The sequence below is a fragment of the Schistocerca serialis genome, chromosome 2, assembly GCF_023864345.2.
Source record: "Schistocerca serialis cubense isolate TAMUIC-IGC-003099 chromosome 2, iqSchSeri2.2, whole genome shotgun sequence".
Classification (NCBI taxonomy): Eukaryota; Metazoa; Arthropoda; class Insecta; order Orthoptera; family Acrididae; genus Schistocerca; species Schistocerca serialis.
The window spans coordinates 190,155,442-190,175,382 of NC_064639.1; the positions used below are offsets into that span (position 1 = coordinate 190,155,442).

The window sequence follows — 19,941 nt, forward strand, 5'->3', positions numbered from 1 at the left end:
ATGAACAAAATAGCCATAGAGGAGTAAAGCTACAAGCAGTTGGTGGGTTTGAATATCGCAATTGGTCTCCAAAAGCAACGTGCCATTACATAAATGAGAGCAGGATTTTACATAGCCTGCAATTGCATGAACACTCTTCTGAATAATAAATGGATTAACCATAGCAAGGACTGACTGCCTTCAGTACATGGTACCACAAGGAACTGAGGTGCAGTTCTGAGATTCTTGGAATCTTTATCCTCATTCCAGTTACATTCAGCCTGAGGTTGTGATAGGCTTACTGCAAAATAAATCCACAACTGCAATTTTTTTGTTTGTTTTGTTTTGGTTTTAGGGCGCAAAACTGCTATGGTCATTAGCACCCGGTCTGTGACTTAGCAAACAGTAAAAAACTGAAAATGGAAACCATCAGCAATGGGAACGAAACTCAAAAAATTGGAGAAACTAAAAGCAGAAGGAAGGCTTAAAAATCCACTACAGAAAGGGGTTGGTTGTCCCAAAAAAAAAAAAAAAAAAAAAAAAAGCTTCAAATGACTGACGTCATTTCACTGGCACTAATAAACTCGGGAACGCGATCAGCCGAGCGCGTGTCATCTGCTAAAATTGACGATATATCAGGCGACAGCTGTAGACGGGCGCGTAACGGAGTAAAATAGGGGCACTCAAAAGGTGTCTTACTGTCCACAGCTGAGAGCAGTGGGGACAGAGTGGGGTAGGATCACCACTTAAAAGATGTCGATGGCTAGAAAGACAGTGCCCTATCCGGAGTCTAGTTAAAATTACCTCCTCCCGACGACGTGTTCGGGAGGAAGAGGTCCAAGCACAAGGAAGAGCTTTCACGTCCCGCAATTTATTATGGGGAAGTGTCGACCAATGTGCGTGCCATAAAAGAACAACACGACGACATAAAACGCTCCGTAGATCGGCGAAGGGAATCGATTGAATAGCTGCCCGAAGAAGAGAGACTGCAGCCTTGGCCGCTATATTGGCCTCCTAATTTCCACAGATACCAACGTGTCCCGGGAGCCAGAGGAACGCCACCGAGACGCCCCCCAGGTGGAGCAAGCGCAGACAGTCCTGAATACGGTGGACCAGAGGGAGGACAGGGTAAAGAGCTTGGAGACTGAGGAGAGAGCTGAGAGAATCTGAACAGATAACATACTGTATCCGCTGATGGCGGCAGATGTAGTGGACAGCCTGGAGAACAGCGTAAAGCTCCGCAGTATAAACCGAACACTGGTCGGGAAGCCAAAATTGATTTGGGGTGTCGCCAACAATATAGGCACTCCCTACACCTAACGATGTTTTTGAGCCATCAGTGTAAATAAATGTGGCTTCCTTCATTTGTGCACATAGAGCAGAAAATGCCTGACGATAAACAAGTGAAGGGGTACCATCCTTGGGAAACTGACAAAGGTCACGGAGCAGGCAGATCTGGGGACGGAAGCAAGGCGGTGCTGTACCCCATGTTGTCAAGAAGGTTTTAGGAAAGCGGAAGGAAAGAGAATGGAGCAGTTGACGGAAGCAGACTCCCGGTGGTAGAAGGGAGGAGGGGCAGCCTGCATACCCTACATCAAAGGAGGCATCGAAAAAAATGTCGTGGGCTGGATTAGCAGGCATGGAAGACAGATGGCTAGCATAACGACTCAGGACTGCTCGCCGATTGGACAGCGGAGGTTCAGCAGTCTCAGCATAAAGGCTTTCCACAGGGCTGGTCTAAAAAGCTCCAGACACTAAACGTAATCCATGGTGGTGGATAGAGTCAAGACGCCGAAGAATAGACGGCCGAGCAGAGGAGTAGACTATGCTTCCATAGTCCAATTTCGAGCGCACTAAGGCACGACAGAGGCGGAGAAGGACCACTCTGTCCGCTCCCCAGGAGGTACCATTCAGGACACGGAGGGTGTTGAGGGATCGCAGACAGCGAGCCGAAAGATAGGGAACGTGGGAGGACCAGCACAGTTTTCTGTCAAACATAAGACCCAAGAATTTAGCGACATCCGAAAACGGAAGGTTGACAGGTCCTAGATATGAGGGTGGAAGAAACACCTCACGTCGCCAAAAATTAACACAAACGGTCTTACTGGGAGAAAAACAGAAGCCGGTTTCGATGCTCCAAGAGTGGAGGCGATCGAGACATCCTTGAAGACGTGGTTCAAGAAGGCTTGTCCGTTGAAAGCTGTAGTAGATTGCAAAATCGTCCACAAAGAGGGAGCCCGAGACATCAGGAAGGAGACAATCCATAATTGGATTTATGGCAATGGCAAACAGTACAACACTCAGCACGGAGCCCTCGGGGTACCCCGTTTTCTTGGGAGAAAGTACGGGAGAGAGTACTGTTCACCCGCACTCTAAATGTGCGCTCTGCCATAAATTCGCAAAGAAAAAGGGGCAGCCGACCTCGAAAGCCCCAAGAGAACAGTGTGCAGAGGATGCCTGTCCTCCAACAGGTATCGTATGCTCTCTCCAGATCAAAAAATATTGCTACTGTTTGGCGTCTCCGGAGAAAATTGTTCATGATATAAGTGGAGAGAGCAACAAGATGGTCAACTGCAGAACGATGCTTTAAGAATCCGCATTGGGCAGGTGTCAAAAGACTGCGGGACTCCAGCCACCAACCTAAACGGCAATTCACCATACACTCCAAAACCTTACATACACTACTCGTGAGAGAAATGGAGCGATAGCTAGAGGGGAGATGTTTGTCCTTTCCAGGTTTCGGAACAGGAACAACGATTGCTTCCCCGCCATCGCCTGGGAAAGTACTGTCGGTCTAAATTCGATTATAAAGGCGAAGGAGGTAACGCAGACTATGGGTTGATAAATGCAGCAACATTTGGATGTGGATACCATCCGGTCCTGGGGTGGAGGAGCAAGAAGAAGAGAGGGCATGTTGGAGTTCCCGCATGGAGAAAACAGTATTGTAGCTTTTGCGATTTTGAGAGGAGAAAGCAAGAGGTCGCACTTCCGCTGCACGTTTCTTCAGGAGAAACGCTGGCGGGTAATTTGAAGAGCTCGAACTCTCAGCAAAGTGCTGACCCAATGAGTTAGAAATTGTGACGGGGTCCACTAATGTATCATGCACGACAGTGAGCCCAAAGACCGGGGAGAAACTAGGCGTGCCTGAGAACTGTCGAAGCCGACTCCAAACTTCCGAGGAGGGAGTGAAGGTGTTAAGTGAGCTAATAAAGAATTTCCAGCTTGCCTTCTTGCTATCATGGATGACGCGACAGCATCGCGCACGGAACTGCTTATAGCAGATACAGTTGGCCAAAGTAGGATGGTGGCGGAAAACGAAGAGCACGTCGCCGCTCACGTATTGCGTCACGGCACGCCTCGTTCCACCAAGGAACTGGGGGCGCCGGGGCAATCCGAAGGAGTGTGGTATTGAACGTTCCGCAGCTGTAAGAATAACGTTGGTAATATGTGTGACCTCATCGTCGACGCTGGGAAAGAGACGGTCATCGAATGTCACTAGAGACGAAAAAAGTGTCCAATCGGTTTGGGCAAACTTCCAGCGTCGCGGGCGCATATATGGCAGTTGAGGATGCAGTCTAAGGACACATGGAAAGTGGTCACTCGAGTGTGGTGTATCATCAAGGGCGAACCATTCGAAGCACCGAGCTAGCGGAATAGTACCGACCGAAAGGTCCAAATGAGAGAAATTTGTCGTGGAGGCAGACAAAAATGTAGGGACCCCAGTGTTGAGGCAAATTAGGTCCACTTGGTGGAAGATGTCTAGCAATAGTGAGCCACGTGGACAAGGATGTGGAGATCCCCAAAGCGGGTGGTGGGCATTGAAGTCCCCAACCAGCAAATAGGGGGGGGGGGGGGGGGGTGGAAGCTGACCAAGAAGATGAAGGAGATCAGCTCGTACCATTGGTGTGGACGATGGAATGTATACAGTACGAAGAGAAAAGGTATATCCAGAAAGGGAAAGACGGACAGCGACAGCTTGGAAGGAAGTGTTTAAGTGGATTGGGTGATAATGGAGAGTATCATGGAGAAGAATCGTGAGTCCTCCATGGGCTGGAGTGCCTTCAACAGAGGGGAGATCAAATCGGACGGACTGAAAATGGGAGAGAACAAAGCGGTCATGAGGACGCAGCTTTGTTTCCTGAAGACAGAAGATGACCGGCGAGTAGGATCGTAAGAGGATCGACAATTCATCCAGATTGGCTCGAATGCCGCGGATATTCCAGTGGATAATGGACATAGGGTGAACAGAAAATGGAGGAATGTGACCAAGGTTGCCGTCAACTCGACTGCTCAGAGCCTGCGACCAACAGCATGGAATGGCATTCAGTCGAAGGCAGAAGATCCTGATCCATAGGTTGTTCAGGAGCAGCTCCTGCCACCAGCAATCGGCCGGTTGATCAGCCGCCAGCAGTGCGCCTCGGCGACACAGAAGATGGCCGATGGCAATTTCCACCAGGTGGTGCTGTAGATGGGACACGCCTTGGCGGAGAAGGAGATGAACTGGGTTTCTTAGTAGCTTTCTTGGAAATATGATGTTTAGATGGAGGAGGAACCGATGGTTGTGAAGTTGGGGTACGTAAAAAATCTTCACGAGTACGCTCTTTTTTCGAAGTCTTGGTGTCTGATTTTTGGGCTCGAGATATAGCAGAACCCGATGAAGGGTGAGCCACAGCGTGGGCAGGCGAAAGTGGTGAGGTTGAACGGGTGATCTTTGCGCTGGCCAATCTGATGATCGTGGCACTAAAGGTGAGGTCGCAAGTCTGCGTGGCCGCCTCCTTTGTTGGCCGAGGAGAAGCAAGGACAGTGCTGTATTTTCCTGTCTGAGGCACGGTGGGCTGTCGACTGGCGAATAATTTTCAAGCAGCAAAGGTCGACACCTTTTCCTTCACTCTGATTTCCTGGATGAACTTTTCGTCTTTAAAAATGGGGCAATCTCGAGAGGAAGCAGCGTGGTCACCCATACAGTTGATGCAGCGAGGGGATGGAGGTGGACAAGCACCCTCATGGGCATCCTTGCCACATGTAACACATTTGGCCAGATTGGAACAGGACTGGCTGGTGTGATTGAACCGCTGACACTGATAGCAACGCGTAGGGTTTGGGACGTAAGGGCGAATGGAAATTATCTCATAGCCTGCTTTGATTTTCGATGGGAGTTGAACTTTGTCAAATGTCAAGAAGACCGTGCGGGTTGGAATGATGTTCGTGTCAACCCTTTTCATAACTCTATGAACAGCCGTTACGCCCTGGTCAGACAGGTAGTGCTGAATTTCTTCGTCAGACAATCCATCGAGGGAGCGTGTATAAACGACTCCACGCGAGGAATTTAAAGTGCGGTGCGCTTCAAGCCGGACAGGGAAGGTGTGGAGCAGTGAAGTACGCAGCAATTTTTGTGCCTGGAGGGCACTGACTGTTTTTAACAACTAGGTGCCATTCCGTAATCTGGAACAAGACTTTACAGGACCTGCAATTGCGTCGACACCTTTCTGAATAATGAAAGGGTTGACCGTGGAGAAGTCTTGACCTTCGTCAGACCGAGAAACAACAAGAACTGTGGCAACGATGGAAGAACTGTGTGGCTGAGACTCAGTGAACTTACGCTTGTGAGCAGACATAGTGGAAGGTGAGGAAACCATTGCGGAAGAATCCCCCATGATTACCGGCGTCTACGATGGCACGCTCCTCCCTTGTGGGGGGCCCCTCTCTGAGGGCACTCCCGCCTTAGGTGATTGTTCACACCTCAGGTCACACCTCCCAACAAACGGACAGAGGGACCAATCGGCACTTTCAGAAGGTATCAGCTCGGGTAATCGCTCTTCCCTGGGCCTGGCCGTTACCAGGGGGTACGTACGTGTCCTCCCTGTCTACCCGGGGTGGGGAATTACGCGTTACCTTGTCACCGGCTACGCACAAAAATGCGTGGGTCGGCCTTCAGACACGCACAGGGAGGAAGAAAGAGAAAGGGAAAAACAAAGAAAGGAAAAGGAAAGAAGAGAGGTCTCAAACGCCGCAGCGGAGAAAAGGGGAAAGAGAAGAGGTAAGGAAAAGAGAAGGACAAAGGAAGGATGAAGACATACAAGCAGAGAAGGCGAAGAATATGTGACCTTTTATGAGCGTCCGTCTCTGGACGTAGGCACAAACCATACTCCCACAGGGGGAGAAAGGGAAGGAAAGAGCCAGAGGTGAGGGGAGGGGGGGGGGGGGGCGAAGCTGGGGGATAGGAAAGGATGCGCAAAAGGAAGGTATGCAGCCCGGAAAGGAAGGAGGGCCACATTAGCTCGGGGTCCCGTGCTCGCTACGCACGTATCCACAAAAGAGTTGTGGACCCCCTGGGGGGGGCACACACAACTGCCAGTGTCACATACCTTAGGTGATTGTTCATGCCTCAGGTCAAACCTCCCAAACTTCTGACAGAGGGATCAAATGTCAATTTGAGACTGTCGCAGCTCAGTGGAAGTGGCCCATTTGGCTCGTGTGAAAAAATGAAAATCACACATTATCATGAAATAACACATTACCCAACCACCTGTTACACGTCAAACTCGTGTACCAGCCTTCAATAGAAAACAGGGAGGATGAGGAAAAGAGAACACCAAGCAGAGGATGAATAGATATGGGACAGAGCAAAGAAACAGTGAAGTACCTTTCTGATGTCAGGCTACTGGAACTTTAGAACACATTCAAAAAATATCCCAGACATGTTCCCAAGGGAGGGGAAAAAGAACAGGAGGAGGATAGACATGCAGCACAGAAAACATGCTGCAAAGGCTGGGGCCCCATGGTAGCCAAGCACGAACTCACCCTGGAGGAGAGTACAGTCTGATGTCAGGGAGAAAATTAGTACGTATTTGTATTTTTCTACTTGTGGATCATTAAAATAACACAACGGACTGACACTAGGACTGCAGTGACAGCTAGTTATTGTTTTTTCTACCCTGCAGTGTTTCACACCAAGCTGAACCTGCGTGAACTCTGGAGGTTTGCAATTGCAGCACTGGCACCACTCAGTAACTCTCGTTTACTTAGGAATGGAGATGTCACTATGCCATTTCAAAAACATTTTGGTGCTTTTAGCAATATTTCATTTACAATAATGATTGGTCAAAAGACATCCAACATTAGCGGAAAAGAAGAGAGCCACGCGGAAAAGAAAAAAGCCACGCGGGAAAGAAAAAAGCCACGCGGGAAAGAAACAAGCCACGCGGGAAAGAAACAAGCCACGCGGGAAAGAAACAAGCCACGCGGGAAAGAAACAAGCCACGCGGGAAAGAAACAAGCCACGCGGGAAAGAAACAAGCCACGCGGGAAAGAAACAAGCCACGCGGGAAAGAAACAAGCCACGCGGGAAAGAAACAAGCCACGCGGGAAAGAAACAAGCCACGCGGGAAAGAAACAAGCCACGCGGGAAAGAAACAAGCCACGCGGGAAAGAAACAAGCCACGCGGGAAAGAAACAAGCCACGCGGGAAAGAAAAAAGCCACGCGGGAAAGAAAAAAGCCACGCGGGAAAGAAACAAGCCACGCGGGAAAGAAAAAAGCCACGCGGGAAAGAAAAAAAGCCACGCGGGAAAGAAAAAAAGCCACGCGGGAAAGAAAAAAAGCCACGCGGGAAAGAAAAAAAGCCACGCGGGAAAGAAAAAAAGCCACGCGGGAAAGAAAAAAAGCCACGCGGGAAAGAAAAAAAGCCACGCGGGAAAGAAAAAAAGCCACGCGGGAAAGAAAAAAAGCCACGCGGGAAAGAAAAAAAGCCACGCGGGAAAGAAAAAAAGCCACGCGGGAAAGAAAAAACCCACGCGGGAAAGAAAAAAGCCATGTGAAAAGAAAAAAGGCGTTTTCCTTTTTCAAATGAAAATTAAAGCTTTTATGGAAAAGAAATTCACACAATGACCATGTTGTATAGCCACATATACTGCCACGAGTTTTTATGATGTGAAAATTGGAGAATGGATTTCCCCTTTTTCACCAGCCCAGCCTGGTGTGCAGTATGAACACCCTGGATGGTGGCTAGAGGCAGCTAGGCACAGGCTGGGCAGTACAGGTCATGCTGGACCAGCCGGCAGTGTGAATGCAATCTAAGGACCACCCTAGACCACACTTAATGTAGAAGAACCAATCACTTTGCTCAATTTTCCTAGGCTGGAGGAACTGTGTAATGTTTAAATGTTGACCCTGTACTGTAGGCAGCTACAGTATGCCCTTTCTTCTGAAATACATCCAAATGCTGCTAGGCCACAGGCTATCCAAAATACTTTATCCCTTATCTGTCATCAACATAATTTGATAAGATCCCAAAAATCTCATTTGTGTGTGTGTGCAGCTTTTTGGAACATGTTGGTAATGTGCACTGCTTGCGTGATCAATGCTCCCTATTCACAGCTAGCACTTCCAGAGAGGAATGACATCTGTCAATTTCCCCACGATCCACCATTACTTTTCTGCCCGAGAAAGTCTTCCAATTTAAGCCAATTTTTCTTAACACAATTGAAAGATCTGTTGCACTGCCAGTAAATAAACCACTTTCCAACAAATAAGTGTTTACATTTAAGGTATTGTTTTCTACAGTAATATGCTTAATATATGCCACGTGTTGTCTCCTTTACAGGTGAACCACTCTTTCCGAAAATTCTCCCAATAAACTGAAGTTTACCATTCACCTTCCCTACCACAGTTCTCATTCCATTTCACACTGCTTCGCAACATTATGCACAGAAATTTAAGCAACTTGACTGTCAAGCAGGACACTGGTAATACTGTATTCATACATTACAAGTTTGTTCTTCCTTCTCATCCGCATAGCTTACATTTTTCCTGCGTTTAGAGCCATTCATCACACCATCTTATCTTCCTACAGTAACAACTCTTAACACCTTACTTTACACCACAGCATCTTTAGCAACACATTCGCAGATTGCTGCCCACCAAATCATTTATTTATATACAGAGTGACTCATGTAGATATGCAAATATGTTATTCTACTAGTAAATCTGAAGAAAAATGTTCATATAAACATAGGTCCACAAATGTTCAGTTACGGAGTTATGGCTAATAGAAAACTGCACAAGGTTAAAGAAAAGCACAATTTCCATTTATTTTGTCGTTATTGGTCTGATGAATCTAATAAAACATGTCCCAGATGTGTATTTGTAGTAGTAACTAAACATTTGCAGATGCTTTCTGTAAATCTAGGTATATGAACGACATATGTCCCCTTCACCCACGGTTCGTGTTATATCAAATGAAGAAAGGGCAACCTGAGTTTCACACTTGTGACGATTTCTAAAGCCACGCTGATTTATGGACATAACCTTCGCAGTCTCAAGAACGTTTATTATATTTGAAATGAGAATATTTTCAAGTATTCTACAGTAAACCAAAGTTAGGGATGTTGGTCTAATTTTGCAGGTCTACTCTTTAACCCTTCTTATATACTGGAGTCACTTGCACCTTTTCCAGTCACTTGGGACTTTGTGCTGGGCAAGAGATTCATGATAAATATAAGCTAGGTTAGGGGTCAATGCGGTAGAGTACGCTTTGTAAAACCGAACTGGGATTTCTTCTGGACCTGGTTATTTGCCTTCAAATCTTTCAGTTGTTACTCTAAGCAAGAGATGCTTATTACTATGTCGTCCATATGGGAGTCTATCTGATGGTCAAATGATGGTATATTTGTGCAATCGCCCTGTGTGAATGTTTTCTTGAATGTGAAATTTAAAACTTCAGCTTTTGTTTTGCTAGCTTCAACTGCCATAACAGACTAGTCAACACAATACTTAATGGAAGCCTTGGGCCCACTTTTACATATAACCAGAATTTTTCTTGGGCTCTCTGATAGATCTTTTGCTAAGGGGCAACAATGGTAGTAGTTGTGTGCTTTGTGCATAGATCTTTTCACGGACCTTTGCTTGTTATTTGCACATTCACTTTTGTACCAAGAATGCAACAGCCTCTGCTTCCTTAGCATTTTCCAAGTCTCGTTATTAAACCTTAGTGGGTCTTTCCCATCCTTAATCCACTTACTAGGCACATAATTCTCTAGATCACAATTTAAACTTTGCACATAATTCCTGTAGATCCATGTTACTGGAACCAAGTGATGTCAGTTCACTGTCTCGGTGAGATGCTAACAACTGTGTATCTGCTCTATCTAGCAGAAACACTCTCCCAGCCTTCTTGACTGATTTATAAGCTTTCATAATTGTTGTTGCTATAGTAACATCATGATCACTAATCCCCATTTATATACGGACATTGATGATAAGGTCCAGCTTATCTGTACCTACAAAGTCTAAGATATTTCCACTGCATGTGGGCTGCCAAGCTAGTTGCTCACAACAGTTGAGAGAAAAAGTGCTCAACAGCATTTCACATCACTGACTGTACCCCCACAATGAATCCATAGACATACCAGTCCATACTCTGTAGGTTAAAGCCACCACCGACTACTACTGAATGATCCAAGTATTTACACACTACTGATTAGACTTCCTTTGAATGACTAAAATTGTCACAGGGGAATCGGGTGGCTGGTAAGAGAACTTTGTCACATTCAACTTCAATATTTTTGTCAACTGCAATGAACACTCCCCTCCTTTGTCCTCTAATCCGTCCTTCCGATGTAATGTTCTATGGCTTGCTGAATAACTGAGAATTATACTTCGGTTTCAGCCAGCTCTCAGTCCCAAGAATAATTTCAATGCACAAACTTTCCTGGAGGGCAGTAAATTCGGAAACTTTACTACGAATATTTCCAACACTTTACTGACAAATTTTGACAGTTGATGTGTCTTAATTTGAACACTGACTACCCTTGGTGTTTATCGACTGGCAAGTGCTCATCAGAGCACCCCAAACTAATGCATAGCCTAGAAAACCCTCATGTGCATTCCACAAGTACTCTGCTACCTGAGTGGCTGCTTTCTTTGTATAGTGCGCCCCTGACCTATTAAGGGGAGTCCTTGCAAATACTGACATCCAGAAAAGCCACCTAAATAGAACTCCTGAAACACTAGGGTGTTCCCACACACAGTTCCAAAATCACATTACTTGACTGGTTGCAGCACACATGCAAAGCTGTCATGCTCAGTCCACAGCAACTATCAGGGATCTTCTTACAAATGGCCAACTAAAGATACCGAGCCGTGGCGGCTCATATCGATCGTGCCACTCTGGTGGTTTATCTTTCCTGTCACGGTCAGGGCGGTAAGAAGTTCCCTCTGGGGCCTACGCGAGGAGTAACGAGGCGAGGTCCAGTGGGGGGTGTGCTCCGGGACGTGGTGGAAGACTGTTGTCGGGTTGACGCAGCGAGTGTGGGATCGGACCTATCGCATGGAGATATACAAGTTGGCTCTGAACGGAAGACGCCGTAGCAAGCAGCGGGCATCCTGTAATTTGTGTGAAGGAGTAACGATTTTTGCATTTGATGTCCCAGTGGTTCCCAAGAGTTGCGGTGGCTGCTTTCAGAGAAGAGAATTGGTAAGAGTTTGTGTCTACACTCTTTTCCATACGATGTTGCTGCCTGACGTTATAAACGGGTGAAAATCAGGCGCTTGTATTGACTATATGGGAACTGGTGATGTAAAATTACATTTGTGATTGAGTCTCACTTGTACTGTGACAATTTAGAGGCGAAAACTGTGGTGGTTTAATTAGGTCTGGTTCTTTGCTGTGCAACTAAGGGAGTCAGTTATTTGGGGTAACTGAGGGAGCACCATTATGTTGGTCTAAGTGATACGTTCTCCACATTTTGTCTAGACCTATGGCTTTGCGAACTGAAATCGTGGGGGAGTACACGTTGAGTAATTTGCTATTGTATTGATGGTTATGTTGTAAAGACTTCTCTGGTGTGTTAAATCACGCTCTGATTTGTAGCCAATCTAAGCATAAGTTACCATTGCTACTTGTTTATGTGCTACTGTTCTTATGATGGGCATTGATTGTCTTTTGACTGTGGGTGTGCTCACGTTTAAAAAATAAATTACAGTTACTATTTATAAGGATTGTCTAGTACGGAAATTGCTTAAGCTTTTATCATATGCTGGTCTGTTTGCCTACCACATTGGCTTTCTATGCAGTGACTGAAGGAATGTTTATTGTGGCTCAAGATTGTAGGTTGACTAGTATTTGAACTGGTGTTGAGGTTAAGGGCGAGATCAGCATCCCGCAAACCCGCACACTGTGCGTGGTTAAATGTTCCGCTATTGGGGAGCTGGCTCTCTGTTCTTGGATTTTGTAAGGATACGTGATGAGTTCATCACTGTAGTTTTTCGCGTGCTAAATTGCGGGGTGTCGGTGCCGTCCTAGGGCTAGACTTGTGATGTATGTTATGTTGAAAGGGAATTAACTGTACCAAACTTAGGACAGCTTTTAGTTTGTTTTAGGTCTGCACATGGAATAATGATGATATTTTGTCGATTGCGGCAATAACTTCCTGTGTGGGGAGATCCTCTGAGGGACTTTTACTGTACTGTTGCAGTGCAGTCCATCTGAAACTTGCTGCTTAAAACTTGGGGCTGCAGCTCTCTGATGTTATATATTACTGTTTAATCTTAAATGTCTTGGGTGTAATATGGTTGTTGAGGATTATGTAATTAATTTATGGTTCCTTAAAGGAAGTATTTCGTTTTAAAATGTGCGCTCGGTCAGAGCCTATTTAGATATGATTTTAACTCGTCATTCAAATTTCCTAGTCTTGCTTTCTTAAAAGGCTTTCAGTTAAATGATTGCTATTTGCCTATTTAAATGTTTGAGTGACTTAAAGGAAAAGAATATTATTTTGTAATTTGTACTGATTGTTCCTTTTGGGTACTACCTGACTTGTGTGTTCAATAAATGAGTGTCTAGTCAATGGTGATGCACTGTTCTATTGCTAGCCTACCCCTTCCACTCCACAGCCTATTGAGCTGCTTTGTGTCAACACCCCTCTGATCTGACACCTCAGGCACTAACACTCTTCAATTTTTCTAGTAATATATAACAATAACTGTAAATTTAGGCATACAATTACAATCTGAATGGTGTCGCAGTTTGTCACTAGAGTATGCGAGTAGTAGCACCTGGGCATGGTGTACCAAAAGCCACATTCAGCAACACTGCAACCTGGCCACATGAACTGTCAGTACCAATTATTTGTCTTTATGATTATAAAGATGTTTTCCATTGAGCTGGAAGAGGTAAAAAGGCACTGAATTGGCACTGGTAGATATGAAGATTTGACTATGACTATGGCTGTGGCTCTGTGCTAATGAACTGTACTGTATTTTGCGCTCTTTGCATATTTTGCTATTTCTACAGGACATCTGCCAGTTTCCTGAATGCATCAGCAACCAATTGTCGACACTATGTTAATGTTGGATGACAGCTTAGGAATGATATATACACCTGGAGATCAGATAACGGGAATAAACTGATTGATAGCTACTTATCCCATCAGAATGACCTGTCACTTCTCTTCGCAGTCAGCATGCTCTGCTATTTCAAGTGCCAGGTGGAGACAACACTTACAGCTGGTAATTTAACAACTATTTGATTTCACTGTTTCTCCGTATAGTACTTTGTGACTGTCAAACTAGTTGCAAAAGTGCACATAGGAGTGTGCAAACTTTCCAACCCAACACTGCATGCTAACAGATAGCATATGAATGTATCCAGAGCAAACCCCCATCTGTTTCCACCCTATTCATACTGTGTGCACTGATAAGTGCAGGAGGAAAAGGACCCAGATAACAGTGTGGATCCACCTAACTTAGAAGACTGTAATGAGGAAATTAAAGAACAGCATAGCAGCAGCAACAGGTAGCATTTCAGCAGAAATTTCTAGCAGGCTGGCTCTGAACTGGAAAGGAGTAGCACGAAACTGGTTAATCCAACATGGGAAGAAGAAGAAATGCCTCAAACATGGAAAGAGGGAATTAGATGCACTATATATACAAAAGACGACCCAATGGAATGCAGTAATTACAGACTGATCACACTGTTTAATCTGGGAGATAAAATCCTCTCTAACATATTGCACGACTGACCTCTTCCAACAATACAGAGGGAAACAGTCTTACGAATGTGGATGTAACCCTGTCGAGTCTGCCATCAACCAGATATTTACTTCAAAGCAAAGTCTAGAAAAAAGGAATATGGGATCACAACATATCTTTTTATTGATTTTAAAGCAGCATATAACAGCGAAGACCGAGGGCAGCTGTCAAGCTTTAAGTGGATTGGGCGGAAATACGGAAGCGTCCGATCCCACTCGTCTGCTTTGACCCATGACGTCTCAAATATGGCGGAAACAAAAACAAACACACACACTTTCCACAAGAAGCCTAATGACACTAACAGGACAAGCGCAGGAAATGGGGTGTTTTGGGTGGGGGCAAACTAAATATAAACAAATTTAGACGCCTTGCGTAGCTACAACGTGTAAGCGAAGACAGCCATGCATGAATACCCACCCACCTCCCCAGGGGTCGTAACCCCTGCAACCCATAGAAGATAAAGATGCTTCAGTAGCTGATGAGTGTTTTTTGTCTTTAAAAAAAAAATCTCACAGGATAGAACGAACAGATCAGAAAGATAAATATAATAAACTAAAACAGAAATTCGAGGAAACATAATTAAAATAAGTAATAAGTGTTTTTAAATTTAAAAATCTCACGAGATAGAACGAACAGATCAGAAAAGTAAATAAAATAAGATAAAACAGAACTGGAGACAGCCACACTCAAACCAAACTCTGTGCCGTCATGACGTCACACACGACAACACCTTTACGTCACGGGTCAAAGACGACGCATGGGATCAGACGCTTCTGTCGACCCGATTGGGCAGTACAAAAAACTGCCAAGGATAGTAAGAATGACAAAGACAAATGCAATGTAGCATTAAAATTAATGAATGTTGTCAGTACCATGGAAATTAAAAACAAGATGATGCACTGGCATGCCCACTATTCAATGCCATCTTGGAAAAGACGAAAAAAGAAAATATCTTTAATAGGAGAAGATTTTTTCTTACATCTGTGCCGATACTGGCCTATGCAGCCGACACTGACATAATAGCAAGAACTCTGAAGGCAATCAAAGGGACATTCACCCTAGCAAGCCAGCAGGAATGTAGGACTAAATATTTAAACAAGCAGAAAATATCTAGCTGCTGGGAAAGCACACAGGAAGAACACTGATGCAAAAAAGACAATGGTTAGTTATCCATTTGAAAGTCATTCCGAGTACGTGGGTTTGACAGTAACCAGTCATATCTCCTATAAAATAAAGTAGGGACTAATTGCAGCCAATAAAGCTTATTTCACCTTAACGAAGCTTCTCTCTCCTGACTAGAATCACAAAACTAACCACCTATAAAACTCTGATCAGCACAGTGGTTACAGACACCTCTAAAACCTAGGCTCTGACAAGCAAAGGATGTTGAATAACTTGATGCATTCAAGAGGGGGATACTCAGGAGAGTCATCAGCCCAATTTGCAAAAGGGAAAGTTGGAGGACAAGATACAACCACGAGTTGTATGCCATCTACGAAGATCAGCCCGTTAGAAGAAATGTGAAGTCATCTAGACTGAAATGGGCTGGACACATGAATGATACGGAAATATCAAACAAGATTTTTCCAGTGAATCCAGGTGGACAGAGAGAACATGATCACCCAAAAACTAGACTGGAGGACAGAGTCATAGAACACCTTTAGAAGATGGGCTAAAGGCATTGGAAAATTCTAGCAAGGGACCAGAATAAATGGAAGGAGATAGTTGAAGGACCCAAGACTCTTGAGATGCAGAGCAGCAGAAAAGAAACAGACATCACTGCCTCTCCCTTACTCAACTGTCAAATACTTTGGGGTCGTTATTAAAGGCCAACTTATTTGAATTAAACAATATTAGCTTCTCTGGTATTCAGAAACTTTCTTAAGCACTATTACCCAGTTTAGGATTGAAACTGAAGGAGTTGACCATTATCATTCCAAATTTACCTCAGACAATATTAATGACAAAACAATACTGTGTGCAGCAGCATAATTGATGCGTCATATTGCTGCACTGTGTTTGGGTTAAAATAACTAATCAAGCAGTTCCTGGTCATCACGGCATTATCTACAACTCTTTCAAACAAACACTATTCACAGTTAAAGGTAAGTACTTTGTATGAGATATAAGCAGCAGTATAGTAATTTTAAAGTGTGATGGAGGCCAATAACCTCCACAACACTGCTGATCCCCTTAGCCACAGTGAACCTTTTCTCTCTTCTCTCTGTTCACCCAATAGGGTTCGGGAACAAATTTACAGACTAGTTGAAGCTGTTACTACATTCCACAAACTATAGAAATTTGAAATTAGTTCATTCTTCAGTATTAATTTCAATCAACAACTTTCATAAAGATCAGAAGGGTACTGTTGGGTGTTTCATTATACGTGACTCCTGGGGAAAAAATATTGCAAACAAAACTGGCAGCAGTATGTGATTACATGTGACTTACGATGTTTAGCTGACAGGATTAGGGTTTTAGGTCAAGAAACTGCAGGGTCATCAATTACTAAATGTAAACATGGTCTGTAGTAGGCTGTAACATGATTTTTGTTTAATTGTGCAATTAGCTAATTTCGACTGCTTGTCATTGTCAAGCACTTGTAAAACCAACTTGGAAAAGCACTACATTGTCTGCATGCATCGCACTTATAACACTTCACACAAATCACGTAAAGTGTTATACATGTGATTCATGCATAGCATGTAGTGCTTTTCGAAGTGGGTTTTACACGTTCTTGACAATGACAAGTAGCTGAAATTAGCTAATTGAATGATTAAATATCACATTACAGCCTACTACAGACCATGTTTGCATTTAATAAGCATCTGGAAGCTGTGGATTCCCACAAATACAAAATTTTAAAAAAGGGTGTGGATAAAATCAATTTACAAGTACAAAAATGTCTGAATTCAAATAAGAACAACACACTTAATACATTCAGCAGAACTTAAATACAGAGCTAAATAAGACCACCAAAACAACAGACACCAATAAAAACAAACTGTTGCTGTAAGCTATGACAACATAAAAGCAAAACAAACATTTAAAAAGAGACCACATTATAGATATACTATTACTGCAGAATAGTTTGTGACAACAGCTATATCAGAATCAAGTGAGTGGCAGCTACTTGTTTACAGAACGGCTACTGTAACAACCAGAGCACAAGTTTGGTCACAACTTCTGCTCTGTCCACAATTGTCGCCCCACTTCACTACCTCATCTTTAATTACCAGTCCACTGCAGGCAGCAATTACTGCAGTCTAACAGTTGTGATTCCTTCTAGGAATGTATGTGCCTTTTTTGTTTTCCTTGCACCAAATCTATGAACCTAACCACAAAATTGCTTAGAAAGGTGAGAGGACACTATTGTGATGTGACCACAATACTTGTTGACTGGGAAGACAAATACAATGTGGAACTGCATGGGTGCTGCTAACAGAGCACAACACCTGCAGGTAACTGAACAGAAAATGTTCTCTCTACCACGATCAGCTGCCAATCACTTCATTCTATTCCAGGAATAGCAGCAAACTTGCAGGTTCTACCCACCTCATTCCCAGTTATTCCAAGTCGTCGAAGATGTTCCAAAGCCTAAAAAAAATCAAACTATGAGTCAGGAGTAAATTTACTGAAGTAACAAAAAGAAGCAATCACATACCATTCACAGCAAGAAGATAAAAAGGAATTCATAATCAATGCTCAGCTAAATTTTTGTACACAATTACACAATACTATTATTTGTATCAAATCAACATTGTGAAGTTCCTGCTTTTAATAAACAAATATAAAACCACGTACAATGTTTAATAGAAGTAGTTACTCCCCACCATTGAAACCATTCCACACAGAGTCAACCTTTATAAACCAGAAAATGTCAAATAGTGACAAAATTTATACAGCACTCGTCTTTAAATCAATATGTAATAAGTAGCGAATTAGCCATTTTTTTTTTCAAAAAAATACAAAGACTAGAGCGCAGAAAAATCTGAGAAAATTGTCAGTAACCTTAATATGGCAGCTTTTCGAATTTTAATGTCTCTTCAACAGAAACATGAGGATCTTTCAATATCGTTACATTCTATAAGCAAACAGATGCTGGTTACCATGATGTGAGTAGCTAATGGCTGTGGTACAGTAACAACCAAACAAATTACTTTCTCCTGAAAATGCATACTGTCCCTCTCTATTTTCTGAACACACACATACACTACATTAATTATTAAGACTGCTCTTATCACACAAACTCGTTCTGAAATTACAATCAATCCAAATTCGTGCGTGAATATTTACAAAAGAAATTACGCTAGCTTTGGTACTTGCCCGCTTTTTGGCGTTCTTCTTCTGATTATTGGTTGGATCCATCTGATTGATCATCCACCTTACGCTATAGTAAGTAACAGCCCCAAATAGTGTCAGTCTGACTATTAAGCTAATCATTTCAAATCTTAACATCGCGTGTGACTCGCTCATGTTAAATAAGTGACAGTTTTGCGGCGACGGAAGTTGAAGAATTGCCCAATCAAAATTACAACCAACACATTGGAGTATGCTACTACCCAATTTTACACTTCCCTTGATAGCTTGAACAGCAATAATCAAAGGAACGGGGAAAATCCAAAACTTTGTCAACGATGTGCACACAAATCAAAGATACCAACCAACACGTGAACCAGAGATGTGACACAAAGTCACAGCTCCAGTCAGTTAAGTCAGAAATTTAGTTACTGCAAGAGACGCTAGTAAATACATTTCTGTTTGTGCCAGTGCATCAATGAAGATTTAACAGATGTTCATACAAAATAATGGGGATTCAACTTAGTAAATATAAGTTATGGTAAAAAGAAGAGATAATAAGGAGTGCATGAAGACCAATTCACACTACCCGTCATCACGTCGGTTCACATCACGTCAAAACATCCACAATGCATTTTAACTGGCAGCATTCACACAGGTTGTCAACGAACCGTCACGTTACGTCCTGTGATATAATAAGTGATTTCCATACAAGTATAGAGATCACTGGATACAATGATTTCTCGGAGAGAAAATCATGATCGCGGCGCCGTCCGCTAACATCGGAAGTTCACCTATTTTCGCCACTTCGCATTATAGCAGTGGATTCTGTGTTTTTACATCTTCTTAATACTTATTCTATCACTGTGCTTTGTTTCGTGGCAAATTGCAAACGTTGCAAGTGTTCCATGACGACTTGGATATTTTTTTATGCCCAAACCGAAGTACAAATATAGTTTTAAGTAAAAAATGTGCTATACTGTGGTCACAGAAACCTTGTTAAAGTTTACCATAAGACTTTTCTTCCCACATATTTTGACTGTATACCAGTATGAGGAAGAGCAGCAGATGTATACATTCAGAGAATCTTAAAACTTAAAAAAAGCCGCCTGATGCATAGCAAAACTAACACCAAAGAATTTCTACAAAAACAAATTCAAAGGATTGAAAATAATAATTGTATCAAGTTTCTACATATAAGAGACAATATTTATTTTAATGATAAATTGTACAGCATCTTTAAACAGACTTTTTAGAGCCACAGCACAAGAAATAAAGCAAAAGATTGAAAATGGCAGATAGGGACACTACAAATGCAGGAAGGTTACTTTTATAACAGACTGCCACTTAGTAGAAAAGCATAAAGGAACTGGGCAGCTTCAAAAGAAAACTGAAGAAACATCTCATTTCTATATGTTGGTATAAGGTGCAGCAGTACTTGCAGGTAAATGTGTAGGACAAATGTAAAGTTGAAAGAAGAAAAGGGAAAACAAAGTGTAGCGCCAAAAATACAGAAGAGAACATATAGAATACGTGTATCTGTTGCGAATACGATTTAAATGGGTTTTCACTACCGTGAACTGCGACTATTTGGGGCAACTTTGTCTCAACAGAAAAAAGATTAATTATGTTCCTC

At 43.2% G+C, this 19,941-nt stretch overlaps 1 protein-coding gene across 1 annotated transcript in view; it reads right to left on the reverse strand.

Moving 5' to 3' along the window:
* Nucleotides 1-18,656, reverse strand: part of LOC126456918 (outer mitochondrial transmembrane helix translocase) — a 93,706-nt gene extending 75,050 nt beyond the window's left edge. Inside the window, exons 1-2 of the mRNA XM_050092853.1 lie at nt 18,333-18,656; nt 17,562-17,603 (exon numbers count right to left, since the gene is read on the reverse strand). Coding sequence (XP_049948810.1) covers nt 17,562-17,603; nt 18,333-18,482 — 192 coding nt within the window. The 5' untranslated portion in view covers nt 18,483-18,656. The remainder of the gene's footprint in view (nt 1-17,561; nt 17,604-18,332) is intronic.
* Nucleotides 18,657-19,941: the final 1,285 nt, after the last annotated feature.